Here is a 26343-nt window from a genome sequence, read left to right as displayed (position 1 = left end):
CCGTTTCTGGGTCAATCATTTCGCTCTCTTCAAAAACTTCACGAGTCACCTTCGCCAACAAATTCCAGTATCTTCTTATAAATATTTATTGGACCCCACAACCACATATATTTTCTTTTTTAAATAAAAAATGGAATTGAGAGAAATAACCAGGCCTCACAGGATTACGCCACGCGTAAAGTGCAGCCACTTGTCTCTCTTTGGCGCTTACACTCGCATGTGTCAACTAATACGTGCCGATCCAATGGACTGAGACTCTAGGCTCTAGTGTCGCTGTACATGAATTTTTGCATGGCCAAGCTTTGATATGGACCCATGAGAGCCCAATAATACCACCAAAAGTAGGGCCACCGCCATTAACAGATCACCACGTGGCGGATCATGGCTTCATTTCCTCTATTTATACACCGCTTTCGTGGCCCTGGAAGAGCACATAGGGTTGAGATTGGAAGCAAATTCCGGTTCTTCTTTGCTTTTCGTTCTTGTTTTTGTTTTGTGAGCTTGCAATCTCAATCTTTGTATTCAAATTCTTTTGAAAATGTTTATTGAGAAATTTAAGGTTGAGAGTCCTAATGTTAAGTACTCAGAGGATGAGATTCACTCTGTGTATAACTATGAAACAACTGAGCTTGTTCATGAGAACAGAAATGGTACCTATCAATGGATTGTAAAACCCAAAACAGTCCAATATGAATTCAAGACTGATGTCCATGTTCCTAAATTAGGGTTTGCACCTCATTTCCCTCATGTTTTTTGAATTTTTAATATATATTTTTTAAATCCCAGTTTCATTCTTTAATTGTTCATTTCCATTGATTTAATGTTCCTTTTTGTGGGTCTATCTTAACATTTTGAAATGTGATCATTTTGTTGTTATACAGGGTTATGCTTGTGGGTTGGGGTGGAAACAATGGTTCTACTCTCACCGGTGGTGTTATAGCGAACAGAGAGTGAGCATCTGCTTTAACTGAAAATATACAAATTGTTGCCTTTTGGGTTTGGTAGAATTTAATTGTTATTTTAATTAGTTTGGTAGATATTGCATGCAAAATTGTTTTTATTCGAATTCTTAAATCGATTCCAAGATGTGGGTCATGACTTTTTTATTTATTTATTTATTTCTTTTGCACTTCAGAGGAATCTCCTGGGCTACCAAAGACAAAGTGCAGCAAGCAAATTACTTTGGCTCGCTCACTCAAGCTTCATCAATTCGAGTTGGGTCTTTTAATGGAGAAGAGATTTATGCTCCATTCAAGAGCCTTCTCCCCATGGTAATTTCTTAACTATTTCTGTTGTGTTTAATTTAATTTAGTATTTCTGCATATTAGTTTGTAATTAATGGTAAAATTTGTTTCTTTTTTATTTTTTTAAATGAAAACAGGTGAATCCAGATGACATTGTGTTTGGTGGGTGGGACATAAGTGACATGAACTTGGCTGATGCTATGGCCAGGGCTAAGGTTCTGGATATTGATCTTCAGAAACAATTGCGGCCCTACATGGAATCTATGGTTCCACTCCCTGGAATCTATGACCCTGATTTTATTGCTGCTAATCAAGGATCGCGTGCCAACAACGTGATTAAAGGCACTAAAAAAGAACAGATGGAACAAATTGTCAAGGATATTAGGTATAATTACCTTTACTTTTGCGTTTAAAGTATGGACTAGTTACAAAAAGGTTCTCTTTTGTTCCCTTTATGTGAAAGTAATTAATATATATGGTGCGATAATATGATTAAATCAGGGAGTTTAAGGAGAAAACCAAAGTGGATAAAGTCGTTGTGCTTTGGACTGCCAACACTGAGAGGTACAGTAATGTTGTTGTGGGGCTAAATGACACTATGGAGAGCCTCTTGGCTTCTTTGGAGAGAAATGAAGCTGAGATATCTCCCTCAACCTTGTATGCTTTGGCTTGTATCTTTGAAAATGTTCCTTTCATTAATGGAAGCCCACAGAACACTTTTGTTCCTGGTAATTTTGACCTCTTCAAGTTTTTTCCCTTTTGCTTGCTTGAAGCTATAGTCACCGTCGTTTCTAAAACTAAGTGAAATTGATACACAGGGGTTATTGATTTGGCTATTAAGGGGAACAGTTTGATCGGCGGGGATGACTTCAAGAGTGGTCAGACCAAGATGAAATCCGTACTGGTTGATTTCCTTGTTGGGGCTGGTATTAAGGTATATACAAAGCCTGTGCTTACTCTTTTAATCGTCAAACAAAATTTAGAATGATCATTTAATTATACTCTATTGTCAAACATTGAGATGATATTGATGGGTGCTTGAAATGGTGGATGTTACAGCCAACATCAATAGTGAGTTACAACCATTTAGGAAACAATGATGGCATGAACCTTTCAGCACCGCAAACTTTCCGTTCCAAAGAAATATCCAAAAGCAATGTTGTTGATGACATGGTCTCTAGCAATGGTATCCTCTATGAACCTGGTGAACATCCTGACCATGTTGTGGTCATCAAGGTAATTTTACCCTTTCCTGTTCCATCGTTGTCTCTTTCGTTGATTTAAGTCTCAATAACACTCTTGATGACTTTATTGGTGGTTCCTTGTAGTACGTGCCATATGTGGGGGATAGCAAGAGAGCTATGGATGAGTACACTTCAGAGATTTTCATGGGTGGCAAAAGCACCATAGTCCTGCACAACACTTGCGAGGATTCCCTCTTGGCTGCACCCATTATTTTGGATTTGGTCCTACTTGCTGAACTCAGCACCAGGATCCAGCTTAAAGCTGAAGGAGAGGTGTGTTTTTCATTCATATTTTATGTTTACTGTTCTAGCTTTTGTATAATTTAGAGCCCGACTTGCAACTTGAATTTACTTTTTGTGCAGGGAAAGTTCCATTCCTTCCATCCTGTGGCTACCATTCTCAGCTACCTCACCAAGGCTCCTCTTGTAAGTTCCCACACCTTCTACAGCTTTGGATTTGATAGCTGTGCTTTTAAATAAAAAGTGAAACGGCAGGAAAGTTTAATTGTTTAATGCCACCTTTATTCTGCTGTTGCATTTATATCTTGCTGCCAATCGGTTCAGACAGGTAACTCAAGTAGCTACTTGCAAGAAAGTATATGAAAATTATGGGAATCATGACTATCTTATAAGGAACCCTTTTGCTTGTATACTTGTTTTAATGCTGGGTTGTGTTCATTATTACTAAATGGGATGTAAAATGGTATGCAGGTTCCACCAGGCACCCCAGTGGTGAATGCACTGTCAAAGCAGCGTGCAATGCTGGAGAACATATTGAGAGCTTGTGTTGGTTTGGCTCCTGAGAACAACATGATTTTGGAATACAAGTGAAACATACAATGAAGAAGTAAAAAAAAAAAAGTGGAAGAAGAAGAAGATTGGTAGACCCATCCAGGGGTTGCCAAAAGAATGTTTATCTTTCTTTTGTCTCTTTCTTTCACCGAGTATGTGGTCAATGTGCTTCCTAAATGTAATATTCGTATCATATGCCATTACCCTTTACTATAGTATGGATTTTCTATTAATTTATCGTTATTGAATGGTGCTCCATGTATAGCTCCGTTTGCTTTGACTGGTCCTTTATCAACTCTTTTATCTTGAAATAGATGGAAATGTGCAACTTGTTTTCTTTTCTGGTTTAACTGAGCTGTGTGTTTGCTTCTCATCTAATTTGCATGAAAGCAACTCCTCATTTCTCTCTGGATGAATGCAAAACCAGGCCCTTGAAAGTGAACTAATGCTTGGCCTCCTTGTGGAAGTAATGAACTTGACAAAGAATTTTAAGACATTACTGTACGATGTGGGCTTGTAGTTCCATGTGATTGAGATTCTATTATTGATCAATGTAATAATTTATTTCGTCATTGAAAGCGTTAATGTCCAGTATCACAGAAAGGGTAAAGCATACTAAATGGTCCCTGGTCTGCCTTCCTTCAGTACCATACATGTGGAACTCTTGTTACTGCTGGGGCTTGACGTAGCTAGGAAAGGTCCACACGCAAAGGTCCAGAAACACAATTGATACAACAATCCGAGGACATTTAATTCCTGATTGATATATGATGAAGGACGATGGTGGTGTTGGTGGTCCTCTCACATGTGCATCAAGTTCCTTTTTTTGGGAGCCCATGTTTATGTCCTAAACTTAACTGTTGTGTAGAGTCCCTGCAATCATACAAAAAGCTAACGGGCACCGTTGGGCAGGTTTCAAGTTGATAAGCTCTCTTGGGTCACCACTTAGAAGCCAGTCACATAGGGGATGTAGCCACTAAGCTGTTATATTAGCAGCAACATTAAATTTTTCGGTGTTAGTGGCTTCAGTTGTATGTGCCTTTTGCATCGAGTACAAGCGAGACGTGACTCCCGTATGATTGATTAAATCCCAAGCAATTAGCTTAGGAAAAGTCTGTCATTTTCTTTGGTGTTCTTACTGTGATAGTAAATGGATAGGCTCGAATATTGACTTGCTTAACGGCCAATATGTTTCTAACACAGCAACCAATTTAGACTCGTTCTGTCACTTATTTAATCGAGAAGGTGCCATCATGTTAGTCAATCTTACATGTTTTCAACGTTCTTTTCTCGTGGTTTAATTGCGAAGTTTACTGCTAGTTTGGTCCGAAAGTAACTGCTCAAAGCAGCTAACAAAACCAATACAACACAGAAAAAGAAAAAGAAAGAAAAGAGAAGATAATAGTAATAATAATTTGTGTTACTACTCTTGAAAGTTGATATATATAAGCCTAGTCAGTTTCTAGGTTTCAAGATTTTAGTTGGGCTTTTGGGCTAATTTCTCTTTGCTTGTACATTGGGCTCACTTTGATGTATAAAATAGGAAAAATAATAAAAATATATTTTTTTCTATAACCGTGTTAAAATATCAACAACATAGTATTTTAACTTTTTTATTAAAGTTACGGGTTCGGTTGTTTTCTGTTTTTCTTTGGTCGTTTTTGGGTCAAACAATCAGAAAAATAATTAAAGAATAATAAAAATAATTAAAAACAAACACACCGTAAATATGAAAAAAATAATATTAGAAAAACAGTAATTTAAAAAAAAAATTTACACAGTAGAAACGATATTTATTTTCTTTGTTGATTTTAAGATATTTTTAGAAACTTTCCTATAGATTAATAGTTAAGCTTTGGGCATGATCCTATTTTATTCTTTATATTACAGGTTTGGGAGGCTATGAACCTCCAAATTATGTGTTAATATGCTTAGCGGTGGAAATGGCTTGACGGATGTCTTGTAACTTTTGGATGAATTTTAGGTTCATTTCTGTTAAATCTCTTTTTGATTCGATGATTTTATGAATCCAATTGGGTGTGTATAGTTGATCTATTTGGGTTACTTGAACTTCCGACTCTGTTTGTAATATTTTGTTGGGCGATTTGGCTCTATATTCTCTGCTCTTGCTGAAAAAATTGTGTTTGAAGTGTTTACTTTGTCAAAAAGAAATATAACTTTTCAGAAATATTCTAAAATCAATAAAAAATATTGTGCAAATTTTTTATTTCAATTTAAATATTATTTTTAACTTTTCTTTTAAAAATATATGTTAAAAAACAACCAATTAAAAAATCAAAAACGTATTTTTAGAAAAAATAAAAAATAATATTCTTAATATTTTCACTAATTTACACAATATTTTTTATATAAAAAAAAATGTATTCTTACAAAAAGAAACCCAAAAGATGATTGCTTCATTTAAGACAAGGTCACCGGACTAAAGAATGCCTAAATAGAAGGAAAAATGCATTGTTTAATTTTTGTATTTTTATTTTTTTTTGGGCTTTCGGAACTTGCACTTTTACTTAGTGAAATTGAAACCTTAAAATGTTAGTCCTTCTATTACAGTGAGTAAAATAGAATTAATTTTCGTGAAGTGATTTGCCATGCTCCTTGTTGATGTGCAACATCATGTCCACGTCATTTTAATTATAAAAGAATGTATATAAAAGCTATATAAGTAAAGCATTAGGGTTTGTTTCATGTCTTCTCTTCTCTATAAAAGTAAAGCATTAAGGTTAGTTCATAGCTGCAAAATATGGATGGAGAAAGAGAAGTACCTATATGTGGTTGTGGGTATGGAGCTGTTGTTGAGATCTCAAATAGCAATCATAACCAAGAGAGGACGTTTTATACCTGTCCTTGCAAAGATGAACAAAAATTTGATTCTTTTAGGTGGTATGACCGAGAGTATAGCGATTACTAATTGATGTACATCAATGCGTTGAGGAGGGAGTTAATTGACCTGACGAGTAAGCGAAACCAAGCTTTGGTTGAAGCAGGTGAAGCACAGGCACAAATTAAGGCAATGAGGGAAGCGCTGAGTTTAATGCCTAATGAGAACTAGTTGTTGAGGGCAGCACATAAGGAAATGAAAGGGGACATTCAGTTTCTTGGTAAGAACAAGGTTTATTCACGATGGAAATGAAGAATGTGAAAAATCAGCTGAAGGATATTAAAGGACAATGTGTTGCATTTCAAAAATCTAGGTTTTTATTTCTGTATAGGTGTTGATGTAGCTGCAGTTGCCATTACATTTTAGTTATTTAATTTTAATTTATAATCTTTAATTTAAGTGTCTTATATTTATTTTGTAAGCCTATGAAGAAAATATCAGCATTCCTACCTGCTTTGAGATTTCCAAAACACATAATCTTTTCATATGCGGTAACAAGTCAATTTATTTTTTAATCTTATACTTTCATGTTTCATTGATCTTATGTTATTATGTGGATATTGTATGTTTAATATGCACTAAATGTTTGATTCATTATTGGAAAAATATTAAATTAGGGATTATTTGACTCTAGGTATGTCTCATTTCCTTGTAGGATTAGGACTTAGTTCTTATATAATATGCTTGTCATTAATTAGGAAATAGTTAAATTTTGTTTAGCAAATATTAGTTATTTTTAGTTAAAATTATCAATTTCTTTGATTCTTAGTTATTTTAGTATTTTTAATTTTTAATTCTCCTTTAAAGTTCATTTTTTCATTTATTATTTAGTGTATCTTAAATTTAATCACAAGTGCTAACAAAATTTCTTGAAAAAAAAAATAACATAAAGTTTCGCGTGAGCCAAGTTGTGGCAGCATCAAAATCGTAGGGACTCGTAGCAGTGACACTGCAAAAATCACATGGGCTCATATATAGCTCCACAGACCATGGAGACTATCCGTGCGTAGCATAAGTCCAGGAGCATCATTCAGGCCGGGAGCACTCGAGATGAGGGCGTGACTCACTTGACATAGTAGCAAACAATGCTATCCGCGTGGGCTTAGGCTAAGCGACTCTAGGAGGTGCAGAGCGTGCAGTGAGGTGGGCAAATGTTGTTGCCTAACAGTAGCCCGCTAGCTCACGAGACGGCCGCGTAGTTGCAGTAAGGGAGAAAATTTTAGGGTTCTGGTTAATATTTGGCAAAAATTAAATTAATAAAATAATTAAATAAAAATTAGGGGAAGTAATTTGAAGTAAAATAGTTATTTTTAAGTTGAAACACTATCTTTATCCTAAATATATGTCCATCTCCTACACATACATCACTAATGTCATTGATTTAGAATTTTATTTTAGATTTTATTCTAGGATTTATGTTTATTTATTAATAGGACCTAGCTTTTAATTATCTTAGGACTTAATTTTTCTAGTTTTTTTAGGATTGTTTATTATTTTCAATTATTTATTTATTTTTTTCTTTTATAATTATCAATAATGTATGTTTAAGTGTGTTTCTAAGACTTGGATGATGAAGGTTGGAATTTAAGTTCATGGCTTACTGTGCATTACAAGAAATTCAGAGGAATATTCTATTTTTTTGCCTCCTTTCTTATTATTTATTTCCATATATGCTAATGACATTGAGGACAATGTCAAATTTAAGTGTGGAAAAGAAATTAAATGGGAGTAAAATAACTGATAAAATGTTAGAGCACAATAAATAGATTTTGAGCTTGGATCCAACCAATACCAAAATGACTAGAACTAGCCATTTGGTTTGTTGGACATTCACCCTTATAAGTTGTTAGTATCTCTCTTTTTTTAATGATGTGGGATCTCTAACACTCCCCCTCAAGTGCAACTGGAATTTAATTTGACTAGGCAACATCGGAACGGGCCGCTGGGACTAGACATCTAGAAAGAAAGCCGAAAAATTAAAAAACTGAGTCAGACTTGCTTTGATACCATATTATGGTTTTGATTAATTTGATTACATGAGAATTAAATGAATGAGAGAATGTTAGAATCCAACAAATAGATTCTGGGCTTAGGTCTAACCAATACCAAAAAATGACTAGACTAGCTACTTGGTTGATTGGGCTTTCACCCTTATAAATTGTTGATATCTCTTATTTCTTAATGATGTGGAATTTTTAACAAAAATAAGATATTCCTTTAATTAATTTAATATGCCATGTGAATTAGCAACTTTGATTGATTTTTACAATTTTTTTATTTTTATGCTCACCTTTTTATTTATTATCCTACATAAGAATCAATGAAAGAATGCTATTATGCCAATATTTTTCAATTCTTGAGTTAGTATTTAACATATATGCGTGGACTCATGAGCTATAGTTGTGCCTAATTGATAAAGTATCCTTTGATATGAAAATAATGAGTAGTTTGACAAGTTTGAGTTGGGTATAATTAGAATTGTATGGTTTAGATTATTATTTCATTATTGTTAAATTGGCTTGCCTAAATTTAGTGAGATATGATATGAGTAAACAAGAAGCTCTAAGTTTAATAAGTTTACTCTGTTAATTTTAGTTGCTTAATAATCGAAAATCTTCATGGCCAATGTTGATTTTCGCATAAAATAGCAATGAGAATTATGAGTATGCAAAGTACCTTGATTGAATATTATGTTGAGTAACCATGCGCATTCATTATCCATATTTATATTTGCGTAAAAAGTCATAAAATCTCAAGAAAGATAGAAATCCTCTAAGTATCAAGATTAAATTTAAGGGGTATAAAGAAAAGAGATAGAAAAAAATAAAAAAGAGCTTTAAAGCAAGTTATGTGAAAAATATTTATTGGTCTCTTATTATTAATGAAAGCTTGCATTTTGAATAGGGTTATGATGATATAGATTATGCATCATAGTTGTATCCTTTAAAGATAAGTTAATCTATTTATTGTAAAACATATATGTAGGGTGGTATACTCGAATCTTTTATTAATAATGATTGAGTTTATATTTTAAAGAAATTTTGAAAAAAATTGCCCCGTTAGTACCAATTCTTTGTCAATTGCTTCCAATTGGTACCAAACTTTCAATTTATTTCTTTTTTGGTACCACACTTGTTATTTTTATCTCATCTGACGATGCCAAATATGAATCCAGTCAATTTCAGCTTATGTGGCAACCGGTTGTCCAAGTAGCATGCCAATAGTTCCACGTTATATTTTAACTATATGATTCAAGTTGTTCTTAGGTTAGCATAATGTCCGCATTAATGAGATTCTTTTAAGTAAAATCTTGAAGCTGAGTATGATTGTTCTTCATAATTTTTGCAAATGTTAATTTTTAAGTTGTTATTTACTTGAGGACAAATAAAGATTTAAGTATTTGATAGGTCCAAATTATATATATATATATATATATATATATATATATATATATATGGAGGAAATATGTGTTTGTTCCTCACTTAAGTTTAATTTTCTATTTACAGGTAATATTAGCCAAAAGGGAATCATGAAGCAAAATACTTAAACTTAATAGAACTTATTGGTGTCAAGACTCAAAATTCAGACACGTGAAGCTATTATTTAAAGGGCTAGCAAAAAGTTACATGACCTCGGGGCAAATTAGCCTTTTTTATTTAAGAATTTTTATTAGTTATTTATTTATAGATAAGAATTAAAAGTTGTGATAAGAAGTTTCTTTGGAAGACTTATTCTTAGAGGATGACCTTGTAAAAATGAATCTCTATAAATTAGGATCAGTACCAGATATCAACAACACTTATTCCATTGGTCTGTTCCACCATCATTGTCTCTGCAGTTTTCTCTTTATAGTTCTTTGTCATAAATACTTTAGTTTCATTATTATTTCTGCTTTGAATATCAAAAAAGCTTTTGGATAGTAAAGAGTAAAGATCAATCATCTTTTTTCCTTGAAGATATTCTAGATCTAGGAGTTTTTATTTTCTTGTTTTATTTTATATTTAACTATTTAATTACTATGATCATGGAATTGAATATGTTAGGCTAAATTTTGTTAGTATTTAGTTAAACTTTTCTACTTATGTATGAACTTTGTTACTTTATATTTAACTAATGATTTCATATTCAGTATATTTATTAGTTTCAGTTATAAATATATCATATTAGTATTTATGATGGTTGTAAATATCTTTAGTTTGTTGTATGAGAAACATCATTTGTGCTTCATCCTATATTGAATTAAGAGACTTCAGTTATATCATTAACTTGAAGAAATATCACCTCTCATTTATTAGATTTGTGGTTATTATTAAAACAGGTAATACTAAGTAGTTGACAAGACTAAATATTATTCTCCATTACATAGTTTTCTTAAAACATAAACATTTACATATTTACTTTTATTGTTTTATTATCTTCTTTATGAACTCTATTTTCTCAAAATCTTGTTTTAGAGTGTTTAGATTTACTTTTTGGTATTATTTGTTTGATAGTTAGTTTTTATAATAAGCTTGCAACACGTTTCTTGAGAGATCAATCTCGGGATATTTACTGCTTTTACTTTAATATGGTTCGTGCACTTGCGAGTACTTACTTTAAAGACATCATTTATGATACTCTGATTCTTACTGAATTTTTTTCATTCAAATTTTGAGAACATTTTATATACCTATTCTTTTTAATCACAATAGATATTAAAAAGAAAACACGAGGTATGTAAAATTTGATGTAACAAGTATTTCCATATCGAAGAATAACAACTTTTCAAACTTTATGGTTAACAGTATATAATATACTCCGAGTATATAGTATACACTAAGCTTATTTCAAGTATACAAAGGCTATATATATATTATGGGTATAAAATGAGTATATTTTAAATTATTTTGTACTCAATAATATTTATAAAATAGCACAAAAAACATACAGAAAGAAGAAAAGAGTTCAAAAGGCGCATAAAAATAAAAATAAGAAGCCTAAAAAGCATATAAAAGTTATAAAAAAAAATCTAAAAAGTGTATAAAAATTTTAGAAAAAATCATCAAACCACATATAAAAGTAAAAAAAAACAAAAAAAAAATCCAGAAAGCTTAAATATTAATTAGTTTAGCAAAAATTAAAATTTTAAAGCACGGCATACAAAAATAAACAATATAAAAATAAAAAGATATGTAATGTAATTTTCCTCTGAGAAATAAGCTCCATCAATTAGCTCCTTGTGGCTTGGGCTTTTGTCTTGCAAAACCTTGGCAGGATGCTCTATACTTTTCATGTTGATGAAAATATTAGTTGGTATTAGTTGTATTAAACTCATTTGATGAGATTATAAAAATCAGCATAAGATAGATAATTTAATCTCAATTAGCTGTTAGTTATGATTTAATTTCAGTTAGTTGTTAGTTCTATTAGATCTATTTTAGAGCTTTCTCACTATCATTATTAAGAATTATTAATAATAATTTATTTTAATTTGATTTTATATAATTAGTTTTTTTAATTTATAATAAATAATTATTATTGTGAAATTATACTCAGTAGTTAAATAATTATGATATTTTTAATTTTATATTTAAAATTATAAATATTTTTGTTAGTAGAATTTAAATATTAACCCTACTTGTAAATTTTTTATAAATATATTTAATAATAAATATAATTAAATTAAACAAAATTAATTATAATATTTTTAGCTATTATAAGCTATATTTATTAATATGCACAGTTGAAAATAGCACTATAAAATAAAATATATTTTAAAATATATATATATATATATATATATATTAGCTATCTGCCATTAGCTATTAATTATTCACTATAAGTCGAATTAAACATTACCAATGTTAGCTATCAATTATACTACAAATTGAATCAAACAGACCAATATAAAAAAATAGAAGAGCTCAATAAAACAAAATTGAAAAGTTTAAATGGAGTTTGGCATTTAGTTTTTTACTATGTACTCTTGAAGATTTGGGGTCTTTTTACATGCTCTTGAGTTGTTTAGGAGAATAGGACCTTTCTTGAGCCTAATATATTAACATCCTTTTTTATTTCTATTAAAGTTAAAAAGTAAATACTGGAATAATAGCAAAAAAACAGTTCAATAAAAAGCTTTTGCCAAGTTTACTTTTTAGATATCACCTAAGTAAAAGTATAATAGTAACAATACTAAATCTAATTATTCGTAGCCAGACAATAAAGAATTATTCAACTTCTTGTTTAAAGAGTTTTAATATTCATGTAATCAAACAAAATCATAATACAGAATGAATAATGAGGCAATAAGAGAATAATAGACCCAAGCATTGCTTTCTTTTTATCAGTGTATTATTTGATTTATACACTTTTTACATTTACCTGCAAAACAACAACGAACAAAAAGAAAAATAGACATAATTATTTGAAAAACAAAATTACAAAATTAAAGAGATAAATTTTTTTTTACTCTTGTTTTTTCACTTTATTATTATTAACTATTCCCAGTTAGATTGATACCGTTTGTTTCACTATCTCTTTAAAAATGAATAAATAAATATCCAAACACTTATCTGCAACACCACCATCCGGCCAGTGAAATCCACTTCTCGCGGTGGAACAACACCAATACTCAGATAAAAAATGGGGGCAATTGAGGAACAAAGTAACTAAAACACTAAAAGTTTGTCTGAAGATAGCTACTCAATTACTACGTAGCTAATTAATTAATCATCAATTATTGTTAGTGGTACGATCTCCCATTTCTAGGCAGGAAGCATGCAAATGGGTTGCCACCCTAATCCCCAACATATAAAAAATTCAATCTTGGAAAGTTTTTTAAGAAAAGAGATTCAAAAACTTGAAAATTTCTAATTTTCTAGTTTGCTTCATTTTTTTCTGGATATAAAATAATAAATAAAGAAATAGTGGAACTAAGCTAGGCAAGGCAGCATAATTATTTGACAAAGAGGAAACTTATTTTCATAGTTTGCATAATTGGGTAGCTAGTGGCCCAATTAGAGAGAGGCATTGACTCTTTAGTAAAAGAAAAAAAGAATCATAACAAATCTTTCCAGCTCCTGTTAAGGATTTGGTTGCAATTATTATAATAGCCGAAAGGGAAATTAATAAATAATTTATGAATTTTGGAATATGAATGACCAATCATGAGAATTGAGATGGGGATGTTAAATAATAAAATAATTAAAAAATAATAATAATAATTGCCTGGTTGATTAATTATGAGACAATTGAAAGTTGAAATAGAAATTGAATGGGTACATTGATCGGGCTTTAGAATAATGATAATTTAATTGGTTAATTATTATTATAAGCTAGGGTATAGTTGTTCTTTGATCATTGTTTTATGTTATTAGCTTATGTCTGTGATGTATACTTATCTACAATCAATATTATAATTTAAGGATTAATTACAGGTCGAATGTTAGGGGCCACACATTATTGAGGCTGAAGTGACATATATAAACTAATTAATGAAGAAGACACCTGAAATCGCACGGTACACAAGCTTCATGATATTGAACTAGTTTTCACATTGTTTGTCAAAGTAATGAAAATAGGAGCCATCTTTTTCAATATTTATATATACATATATATGATCAAATATTCAAATTGAAACGATTATTATTCCTTTTTTTATTATAATATTCAGAATTTAATGTTTTTTCTGTGCGATTTTAAAGCTACATTTTGCCCATATCTGCAATTTTAAAGTCATATTTCTCCTATATTTGGAATTCAAAAATAATTTTTTAAGGATTTTTTAAAAGAATCGAAACTGGCTGACAAGAAAAGAGAACACTTCTCTTACCAACTGACAAAACCTCTTAGGTAAAATAATTTTTATCTTTTAATAAATAATAAAAAAAATTATTTTTGTTAGAAACATTTTATTTATGTTGGAGCTAAAGGGTAATTAAGGTAAAAAGATAGTAGGACTAGTGCATTTTTAGGGATCTGTTTATTTATAGAGAATTTTTTTATTTTAGAAATTTTTTTTCATTTTCATATTTGATTTATAAAATTTGTAAAATATGTTTACTTGCTATTATATAAAAAGAATTATTTTATATATATATTGTATTCTATATTTTTCTTTAATCATCTTTTTACATTTTTTATATTTTATATTTTATAGTTTTAGTTTATTATTTTAGTCAAATAGGAATATAGATCTATTATTTTTATAATTTCTTATGTTCAATTTTTTTAAAAGAAAATATATCATTCTATGTGGAATCTATGAGTTTTTCTTTATAAAGTTATATTATTTTCTTCATATTTATGTTTGGGGCTTTTTCAGTCTTTAGATTTTAGAAATAATATAAGAATTATTAATGATAGTTTATATAATCAGATTATTCAAAGATTAAAGAGTATTTTAAGAGTATTTTAAAAAAGATTTTAAAAGGACACTAAACTGCTAAAAGAAAATGGGCAGATTTCGTATACATAAATGTCTCTTTCTAAAACATTGAAGAACATTGATATATTCTTTCTTTTCTTCTAGATGTTTTGATTGTGAACTTAAGCCCTTTTACGTTTGATTTTCTTATTTTATTTACTTTTTTAATGAGACAAAGTGTAATAGCATCTCAATAATATCTTAAATTATATTCCTTTTATATTTAAAATTTAGGATTCTAAGGTATTTCTAATTCATTCTCTTTTTCTAAAAAATTTTAAGAGCCATATTTTCTCTCTTTAAAATTACTAAGAAAAAAAATACTACTCTTAAAAATATTTCATTATCTATTTCCTTTACTTTTTTTCTCTCATTTTTCTTTAAGAGTTATATTTCCTCTTTTCTTTTTTTATTAAAAAAAGTTAATTAAGGTGTAAAATAAAAAGTTATTGAAATATACACATATTTCAAGATTAACTAAAATAAAAAGTTAATTTAATAAGGAGCCATATAAAAAGTACTAATAGAATGTTCTACCGGTATCTCAACAAGCTCTTAAAGCATGCTCATTCTCTATTACAGAGAGGATAGTCAAAAATTTGATTCTAAGAGATTCTCTAATTTATCATTCTTTCTTAAAATAATTTAAATTGCATAATTTCTCTTTAAATTTAAGAAAGAATATAGTTCTTAAGTTATTTTTAAAAAAAAAAAGAATAAATTAAGAAGTATTTTGAAAGCTCTTAAGTCATTTTTGGATATATTCTTAAAATAGAGAAGGAGTATAATGTAAGAGCTTGTTGGGATGCTCTTAAGAATATGTTATTGTCTCTCTTTTTTACTTTCTCTTTTTTTTTTTAAGAGTCATATTTTATTTCATATTAATTCATTTTTTTATTAATAAAAATTATTTAAAAAGTAAAATAGAGAATGTTACTAGAGTACATGTATTTCAAGATAAATTAAATAAAAATTATTTATTTATAATTTCATAAAAAAAGGTATATATGGAACATTTCTAATAACCTAAAAAGAAATTTAGAGAATATAGTAAAACCTATTTATAGTCATACACTTGGGACCAAATAAAATTTATAACTATGAGGAGGTTATAATTTAATGGAGGTTTGAGTATTAAATTTTTTTCTTTAAATTTAATATTTCATTTCTTAGTGAGATGATAGAAACTAAAGATAAAATGCGCTAATATCTTATTATATTATACAAATAAGATTGATAAGAGAAAACAATATTACAATAAGATAAAATATAACATATTATATATTTTTTTTTAAATTAGATATACAAATATTACTATGTATAAAATTATTTTCTTAAGATGAGGCTTTAAAATGAAATTTCTACACAAATGCCTAAAAAATTAAACCAACTAATATTTGTACATCAAGTTCTAAAAACTCATAAATTTACGTCAACTATTATACGTTTCACGAAATTCTTCTACTTTCTTCTACTTTCTAACTTCTCTATTTTTCTACTTTAATTTTCATTTCTATCTCATTCTCTACTTTTACTATATTCAACAGATCCGATAATTTTTTTGATTTTTTGATTTTTCATTCTTCTTGTCTTGTGGTGGTGGATGCCAAGTCGTTGCGATGGTGGCAATAGCGGGAGCTGCCACCATAGTGGACAACGTCTAAGATCTTTCGGAAAGATGAAGATGTCTGAATATATAAATTTATGGAGGTGGTTGAGGTAGAAAAGTGGTGTTTGTTAAGAATCAAAAGAGCCGATGATGTCACTTTGGTGAGTACAAAATCAATATGTTGTATCAGAAGATTGGGCATCATTACAACTGTTTATTTTCTGTAGAGGGAAAGAAAAGTAATTTTCTTTTAACAGCATTAATCCAATATAGATTATGGTATCTATTGGAGTGAAGACGCTGTTTTTTTTTTTAATCATCGAAAAAGGCTATCTATTTAAAGTTGGATTTGTATAGCAATTTGAGCAGTAGATATGCTATTATGTCGTAGAAACAATTGAAAATTGATGGATTAAGAGCCTATTTGCTTTGTATATTTTCTTAATAGTTATAAGTATTAATAAAGTAGTATGAAAACTTACAATCTCTTTTTAACTTCATAGATATTGCTAGGGTGGCCAAGTCAAGATTATACATACCAGTGAGACCATATCCGAGTCGTGCTTCCAATGATACAAAGATTGAACTAGCTTTGAATGAACTTATTTTTGAAACTGAACTAAAAATGGGGAATGCTATAAAATTGTTGAATTTGGTTGCTATCAAGATTTAATTACTTACTTTCATTCCCAACATGTCATTTTAAGTAGTTACTTACTATTGTCCTAAAGTGGATGATATTACCAAGAAAAAGTTAACACATATTCCGACTTTTTCAAATTTTGGAAACAAACTATTAATCTGAAAAAATTAAAAACTTTTAAAAAAAATAATAAATATATAATGAGTTTATTTCAAGTATATGATATTATGGTTCAAGTTTAATTTTTATTCAAATTTTTAAATTATTTTTGTTTAATTTTTTCCACATAAAGATGAATACAATACCTATTTTCTTCACCATATTAGACATTGGAAAAAAACCATAAAGGTATATAAACTTTGATTAAACATGCATTCTCATACCGAGGGATTATAATTTTTCAAATTTCATAGTTAAACAGTATATAATATATTTTGAATATATCATAAGTATAAAATTTATTTCAAGTTATTTCGAGTATATAGAGAGTATCATCAAAGTATATTATTAATATATTTTAAGTATATTATATATTTAACAATATATAGTATAGCTTAGCATATAAAAGTATAGAAAAATATTATCTAAAAATATATATAAGTAAAACAGATGTTTAAAAATGTAAAAAAAAAATGAAGAAATTAGATTAACAAAAATATAAAATTTCAAACATGAGGTACAAAAGTAAAAAATATAAAAAAATAGATATACTATTTAATTTTTTTAAAAAATATATGACTTATTACAATAAAAAGTTTGAAGCTGAAAGTTTTTACTCCTTATTTCTATACAGAGTATAATTTGTAGAGAGAATTTACTGAAATTCTATTGGGCCATGGCCATATTCTTATTCACAAGTTGTATATTCCTATTCCTAAGATCACTTTGAACTTTTCCCATGAGCAACTCCACAAACAGAGTTGTAATATCCTGACTGACTCAACAATAACTTTTGCTTGAAATTCTTGTGCCATGTCGTACGCAGACCGTCATAAACTCTTCACAGCTCAGCCATCATAACGTTGTGATTGCAAAAACCAAGATTAGTACGTCTAAAACCTCCTCCCAAAACCAATAAGTCTCCGTTCACCCATTTTCAACCGGAGGGGACCAAACAATAAGTCTCTCCGTTGTCCACACTTCTAATAATTAATAAGGAGTTTCTTTTTCTTTCCTGTGAAATTTATTTATTTAATTTTCTATACAAAGAAGAAAAAAAAAACTTTTTGTAAATATTTATTTAAATTAAAATATATATGTACTATCAGTGTGAGTTGATTTTATTCAAAATAATAAATTGGAGAGCAAAGGCAACCACTGCCGACTATTTAACTATGTGTTTTACATATTTTTACATTGATACAGAATTCAGGATCCACATAAAAACAGTGTCATTTATTTTTGTCTCACAATTCTGTCTTAGATAATCGCATGAACAATGACCAACCACCCACTGAATTATTAATTTAAATTATTTTTGCAGTGTCTGCATCTTAATGCCATCATCTCTTATTTGGGATTGGTTGAATTCACAACTTTTAGTAACTCAAACTTTGAGGGTTGTTTTTTATTCTTTTAGAGTTAAATTAGAGAACGCCGAGTAGAATTTTTATAGTTGATAAAATAATATTTTAAAAATCTTAAGACAATTACATATCTAATATTTGAATTTAATACCTTAGTTAAGTTAGAGGAGATCTTTACTATCTTATCTACGCACTCTTGGATATCTATAGGTGTAATTTGCTATAGCGGACGAACAAAAAATAGTTTTAACCAGCTAAAATATGTTATTAAATGTTAATGCATTTCTCTTAATCTCTTTATCATAAGTTCTTGATGGCAGCACATATTATTTTTCTTTATTCTAATTCTAAAATGAAAATTTAGAAAATAGGATAACTAGTTTGTCATATAATAATAATAATAATAATCTTATATTATTATTATTATTATTATTATTATTATTATTATTATTATTAGAAAATAGCTAGATGATGAAAACACAAGTGGGTGGTCCCTTAAGGGGACAAAAGAGTATGGGACTTTATGAAGAATTGTCTAGGGCCCCAAAGCAACATACCAACTCATCGGAGTGTACATTGGTTAATTTGATTCGATTTGAAAAATACATTTAAATTGAATTAACTATTATAAAAAATAATTCAATTCAAAATTTAATAATTTTAAAGCTAAAATTATAAACTATATATATATATATATATATATATATATATATATATATATATATATATATATATATCAAATTAAATCGCGACTAATAAATATCATAATATAAAATACATTTAATTTAGTTAACTTTGATTTAAACGATTTACAAATTACATAACAACTAGTTTCAATCAATCAACATAAAACACCAAATGAATCTCTTTCAATTTTAATGGGAAAGATTATACCCAGCTGACGGTGCCTCTGCTTCTTTGGCTTCTTTTCCTTTTCATTTTCTTTCGTTTTCCTTTTTCTTCTTTCTAATTAAATTCTTGGGTTACTTCTTGTTTCGTTTAAAACAACTCTTTTAAATTAAGGGAATAAACAACATGAATATGACTCATCAATCATGGCTATACACCCTTAATTACAGGCATCTTTCACAATACATATTAATTGTAATGACAAATAAATATTTAGAAAAGAGGAATAGTTAAAGATTGTTAGGGCATCGAATTAGCTAGAGATGAGGGAAAGTAAAGAAAAGGAAGAATTACAAATGGGGAGCATAATTCAACAAGGGAACCAATTTGATTTACCCTTTTCTAGTTTGCATCATTATTTGTCTAAAAGTTTCAAAATTCATGGACCGTCAAAAAGAATTGGCATCCTCAAAGTTTGAAAAGGGAAAAAATTAAAGCAGAATCTAGTAATTAAAATACCCCAAGTGGCGATTACATCACCAAAAATTGACAAAAAAATGTGAAAGGTATAAGGAAAGAAATAAAAACTTTTGTTGTTTAGGGACCACTGCAAACGTAAACGGCACTTTCATGGTTGAAACGAAGAGTGGTGCTTCTCCACTTGCCATACATCACTAAATATAAAGTGGATCTCTTTTGGCTTATGCCATGATTTTAAGGCCTTCATATATTTCTTTTTTACCTGCACCATTTATTTTCTTTTCCTTAATTTGTTTCTTTCTTTCCTTAAAATTAATAATATAGATGATCGTTCAATTTTCTATTTTAATTCATCTTAGTCATAGAATTTTAATATATTTTACTTTAATTATTTAATTTTAATTTTTGTTATAATTTAGTCTCCATTTAATAAACTATTGATATATTATATTTTTTTCATCGGCTATTTTTAGTATTTTTTTAATTTTTATTTACGAAATTATTAAATTAAAATATAATTAATGATATTGTTTGAAATAAAATAAATTAAAATTTTATGATCAAAATGAAATTACATGCAAATTATTTTTTATTTTTTTTTCTATGGATGGCTTCATAGACATTTTGTTTAGATTTGTATTGCTGGGGTGTTTGTTAATGGATTCTTATTACATTTGACTAGTTATCATAGATATATGTACCCATTGCATGCTTCGTTCAGTGGAAATCGCTAAGGAGAAAATAATAAGCTACGGCTACGCTCAAAATAGGTTTTCGCCCAATTGAATTATGTGATAAATTTCTAGATTAAAAGAATGTAAAATTTATAATTGAATTTTAAATTTTAAATATACAGCTAGATTAAAATTGTTACTGTAGTAATTTATTTAATATTCTTTTCACATTTATTAAAAAGAATTTTTAAGATTTTCTTTGTTCTTTATTGACTAATAATATCATCATGCAATCAATTTTACCCTTCCGGTTAGACTTAATGAAACTATATTAATAGAATTAAAATTTTAAAATTACATAAGTCTCTAAATAATTTATATAATATTTTATTCAAAATCAGACAATTCTATGCTTATTTTAATTTATTAAAGTAGTCAGTTTCTATTATGCTCGAAAAGAAAGATCCCTAAGGCCAAATATTTGGAAAACACCAATATAAAATAGAGATGAAAATGTTGATGTTATCTTTAATAATTTAAAAGACAAAATTCCAAGAAAATATAAAGGAAGGAAAAATCTCCATTATTAGACATGGAAGGTTGGAGATAAAATCTAAGTGCGTAGGTATGTAAAAGAAAAAGAAAAGAAAGAAAAGTTGAGCTGACTCTATCAAATCTTGTTTTTCTTTTTTTTATTCTTTTTATTGGCAATCTCTTGCTTATTTAATCCGAGGATTAGTTACTATTCCCATAATTTACTTTTATGGCATTTGCGAAGGTTCCACACATCACACTTAATTAATTTATTTAAATCATTCTTAATTAAGCAGGCTATTACACAATAAAATGATGGCATTAATGAAGTAAACCCATCGCAATCCCGGACTTCATTTTATTATTCATATCTCACTCTGGGCATATTATGTTGGAGTAATAATAATAATAATAATAATAATAATAATAATAATAATAATAATAATAATACACGACAACTACACCCATCATTTTGTTACTCAAGATCAAAAGTATATATCATTTATTATATTTAATAATTGAAATGATTACTTCAAAAAATTAAAAGTAATTAATTGATATAGATACTTGTAAATAATTAAGAATCATGAATATTCATTGTGATTTTGTTTAAGAATCATGAATATTCATGTTGATTTTTCTTTTTTGTTAATGTACTGAGAGAGAGAGAGAGATTATTTCAACATTGTGGAGTTTAAATTTTAAGCCGGTCCTAATTAGAAAGAGAAGGCATAAGAAGAGTATAGGCAAAATAAAAACAAGAAACTTTCAGATTCAAAGAGCCTAGCATACCATCTCCATTAAGAAGCATCCATACATAACAGCACCCCCTGCCATTTTCTTTTCTTTTTTCTTACATAATTTAACCCAATTAAAAGTAATTATTAATTAATCATAATATCTTTCATCATTATAACTCATCATGTAAAATGATTTTTGTTGATGGGTTCAGTGAATTAATGGAGCTTGATGGGCCAATGGACACTCTCTCTCTCTCTCTCTCTCCCTCCCTCCATGCCTATTATATCTGTCTACAGTCTTCCAAGTCAAGCAGCAGCCACAGTCTCAGTTTTCCTAGAAGAAGAAGAAGAAGATTTGGAAGCTGAATTAGTTGTGGATGGTGATGCATGGCGATCTTCCTTCTTTGATCCCATAATAGCATTAATACACTTTTCTTTTCTCTCATCATGCTTCATCTGTTTTTCTCTGCACTCTAGACTACAAAAGGCTGTATCCCCCCTGCCATATAACAAATAATTTTTAACAAAATTATCAACAACAAATTAACATATATAAATCAAATTATTTGTATAAACAAAAAATAAATACTGCAACGAACTTTGATTACGATTCAAGTTTGCATATATTCATAAACCACAAGTAAAACAAACTCTAGCTAATAATATATTGACCTTTTAAATATATATTGGCCAATCTTCAAAACTAAAATCATTCAAGAAAAGAAGAAAAAGAAAAGCCAAAAGGAAAAGGAAAAGGAAAAGAGGAAACCCATCAAAGAAGTTGAAGTAAAAGAAACCAAATATACCTGTACATGTAAATATCTTTCCCAGGAGCCAAACGGCGTTGACAGAGGCCACAAGTCCTCAAGAAATTAGCAGTTTCCAAGTAATCAGCAGAATTTCTTCTTGTTGGGACGTTTCTTGGTGATAACATGGTGGCAGCCAAAAAACGTTGATCGTATTCGTATGAACCATATTGCTGGCTGTTATGATTGTTACTGCTATTACTATGATTATTATTGTTATTCGGATGATGATTTTGATAATCAGAGGCCTCTAGAGCATCGATGTTAGGAAGATCAACGTTAATGCCTGACATGCTTGTTGTTCTTCTGATAGGTGGCCGTGGACGCTTCCCCAGCAACATCTTTTCTTTTTTCTTTTTCTTTCTATAAAGAAAGAAAGTACAGCAAAGATAGAGAGAGAGAGAGAGAGAGAGTGTGGTTTGAGAGTTGTAGAGTTGGAGAGAATGAGAAGGGTAAGCAGAGAAGATAAAATGGAGGAATGGAAGAAGGAGACTCGGATAGAATCTTGGCCGTTGCTTGCGGGCACTGGGTCCTATGAACTCCACGTCATTCCATCTCTCTCTCTCCTTTGCTTTAATGCTCTTTAAATTATTTTTTATTTGCTTACTCATTTATTTTTTTTGGATTAATGCATATATAGACATTCAGAGTTAACAGTTTAATTCTTTTAGACCCTTCAACTTATTATTTTAGCATTTAAGCACTTGAAACCGTATTCTTGTTACCATTTAAACACGTAAATGGCCTTATTTTTATCAGATATAAATGGCCTGCATGCATACATTTTCAGTCAATCAGCAAGTGGATATATATTTAACCTGATAAATAATCTTGTGAGTTCTCATAAGTGTTATAAATTTGACTTCATTTAAAAATAAAATTATAATATAGCAAAATATTCAATCCTTAAAATTTTTTAATTATAGTATTTATGAAAAATTTATAATTTAATAATATAAAAGATATTTATTTTGAAACCATTTAAAATAAAATCAAACTAAAAAAATATTAAATTTCTAAATTAAAATGATCCAGTTTAATTTTCTATTTAAGTGAAATAGTACTCACTGTATTTAAATTTAAATAGAAATATTTTCTAGCTCTAGAAATAAACTTTTGGAGACGATATCTAAAAATAAATCCAATTGAGTCATTCCTAATATACTTTTAAAATTACATTAATAAAAGAAATAAAGTCTATCAAAACTTGGAGCTTAATGACAGCGATTTGGGTGATGAAAGGAATGATAACGACGGTGGTGATTGCCGGTAATGAGTATTATAGCAGTTTAAAATAAATATATGTTTAATTTTTCAATTATTTGAAGTATAGAAGATATTATTTTATAAAATTTTTTATAGAAGCTAAAATATATGTATTTGGAAATTAAATATAAAATAGCCGAAATATAAAGACTTAATAGAATATTTGGAAATTAAAATGGTTGGGGTGGCAATTTACATTCAATTTGTCGGTATTTATCTGAATTCTATTCAATTAAATTGAGTAATAACTTAATTAATTAGATAATAGTATAAGTAACAAGAAAAATCGTCTAACTCCAATTCTACACTTTTCTTTTACTGTTGTCAGCGGCTTTTCTTTACTGTTAATAATAGCTAATTTTAATTCTTCATTAGTTTTTTTTTTCTTTTTCTTCTAATAATTTTTTTAATTATAATAAACAAACAAATTATATTTTTATTTTATTTGTATAATTGGTTAGAATGTATCGATTTTGATAGAAACTCCTATATTTTTTTAGTAGAGAATTTGAAAAATAGGTGGCAAATTAAAAACATATGAAAACATTTAATAATTATTGAGATTTCAACTTTTGAAAATGATCAAGACCTCTCAATAAAGATAAATTTATTTGGTTGAGAATTTATTTAGAATTTTATGTTAGACTTACTTTTTCTTTTTTAGTTATTTGTTAGTTTTGTTGATGAAATATCATAAGTCTTTCGTTTTTTCTCCCTTTATAGGAGTTTGTTTCTTTTTTCCTTTAGGGTTTGTTCTTTAATAAGAAAATAATGATAGAAATTAGAGTTGTAAGAAATTTACAAAATTCAACTGTTTTTTATATAATTGAAGATTAAAATTTAAATTCGTAAGAATTTAAATTTGTAAAAAATAAATTTAGATATATAAGAAAGATAATTTCTAAAGTATTTTTAGCCTTAGACTTTTTAAATACTCTAAATCCAAAAGATAAAGATTTAAAGCTATATATTTAAATTCAAATTTTTAGTTATAATCTTTAATAATATTAAAATATTGTTATTTAAAAAATTAATTTTGTTATTTTTCTATATTAAATTTTATTTCAATTGTAATTTTAATATAAATATCTAATATTCAAAAATTAATAAGCAGAAGTTAAGATCATATTAGCATATTTTATAATATTAAAATACGTAAAACATTTGAATTTATTATGAAACTTCTATGTAATTTCTAATATAAAAGGAATAATGAAATTTTAAATATGAAAAATAGAATTTTAAAATTCACCTATTAAGAACAATAAATTGTAAAGCTTGAAAATTATGAGTCTCGGGACTTTAAATTCTTAAGATTTAATTTTTTACGAAAAGAACATACCCTTATGAGAGTCTGTTTGTCTTTCTTAATGAAGTTTGTTAGTTTTCCTGCATGGGAGTTACTGTTTGCCTTTCTTAATGAAGTTTGTTTGTTTTCCTTTATGGGAGTTAATATTGATTTGAGTATGATATTCAAAAATTGGACTTGTTTAAAAACTTGCCAAATGATAATAAAGTTGATTTGTCATTTAGTATAGCAATCAATTGGAATATGTTTTTTTATCAATGTCAAACACAACCAAGATGCTGCGTACAATTATTCAATCAATACGGTCAATGAAGCTCAGAGAAAAAACTCATCCTTATAACAAGAATAATATGTATTTTTTCACTGTAGTTAAGTTTACTTGTCTCTCACAAGTTTTACTTATCAACTATGGATGAAAGACTTTTTAATTAGATAAAATGAAGAAGAATCGTCACAGTATTTCCGTTTAGAGGAAAACAAGTGTTGTCTCTAGTTACTATACTAAAGAATGCATCAATTTGGGAAATGGCATTTAGAAAATTTCAAGAGAGAAATCTTAATATCAATCTCCTTTTGTATATCTTTTCCAATTTGTTTAAGAGATTTTTCTTAAGAATATATAAAATAATTATCATCAGAGTATAAACAACTGAAAAACACTTAACATATAAAAAATTGTCGAAGTATTATGGGAAGTATTATTAGGTTTATCTTATACAATATTCTTATTTGTCATGAAACTTTTCATCATCTCAAAGGCATTAAAAGAGGGAAAGTTAGAGGGACGACACTTAAAATGGATCTGACAAATGCCTACGATAAATTAGAGTGGGAATATATCAAACACATATTACATGTCTTAGGTTTTTCTCTAATATGGATATTGTGGACCATGGAGTTCATAACTTCAAACTTCTACTCCGTTAATATTAACAGAACGTTGGAAGGTTACTTTCAGTTAGCTCGGAGCATTCAATAGGGGGATCCCATCTCCTTGTTGATCTTTTTTCTGTGTGCTGAGGGTTTATCACATATGTTCAACAAGCACAACGTCAAGGTAAACTTAAAGGCATTAGAGTGGCTAGGCCAAGTCTATTTATCAATCATCTTCTATTTGTCGATGATTTTATGTTTTCCTTTGAAGCTTTATCATCTTCTGCCTCATTACTCAAATCTATACTAAGATCTTATGGTAGAGCAAGCAGGTAGGAAATCAATCCTTCAAGATCAACATTGTATTTTAGTACAAATGTTCCTTTGAATCTTTGAGCAAATATTGCTCGAAGTTTTCAAATCAGCAAAGTGGATTTTTTAGATCATTATT

The 26343-nt window shown here is 28.6% G+C and overlaps 2 protein-coding genes across 2 annotated transcripts; one reads left to right on the top strand and one right to left on the bottom strand.

The window, feature by feature from the left end:
• Window positions 1-431: 431 nt before the first annotated feature.
• On the top strand, window positions 432-3328 carry LOC8273270 (inositol-3-phosphate synthase). Its single transcript, NM_001323738.1, is given in 10 exon segments — window positions 432-726; window positions 882-950; window positions 1136-1271; window positions 1382-1629; window positions 1746-1972; window positions 2063-2178; window positions 2304-2480; window positions 2573-2761; window positions 2852-2914; window positions 3200-3328. Coding segments are annotated over 10 exon segments (1533 nt in total). The 5' UTR covers window positions 432-538; the 3' UTR covers window positions 3320-3328.
• Window positions 3329-21641: 18313 nt separating this feature from the next.
• On the bottom strand, window positions 21642-22902 carry LOC8278141 (FCS-Like Zinc finger 5). Its single transcript, XM_002534042.4, has 2 exons — window positions 22445-22902; window positions 21642-22137 (listed from the first exon to the last, which is right to left on the bottom strand). Exons 1-2 carry the CDS (start codon window positions 22783-22785, stop codon window positions 21945-21947), a joined length of 534 nt encoding a protein of 177 aa, XP_002534088.3. The 5' UTR covers window positions 22786-22902; the 3' UTR covers window positions 21642-21944.
• Window positions 22903-26343: the final 3441 nt, after the last annotated feature.

This window comes from Ricinus communis, chromosome 7 (genome assembly GCF_019578655.1).
Source record: "Ricinus communis isolate WT05 ecotype wild-type chromosome 7, ASM1957865v1, whole genome shotgun sequence".
NCBI classification, from domain to species: Eukaryota; Viridiplantae; Streptophyta; class Magnoliopsida; order Malpighiales; family Euphorbiaceae; genus Ricinus; species Ricinus communis.
This window is presented reverse-complemented; position numbering and strand designations above follow the sequence as displayed.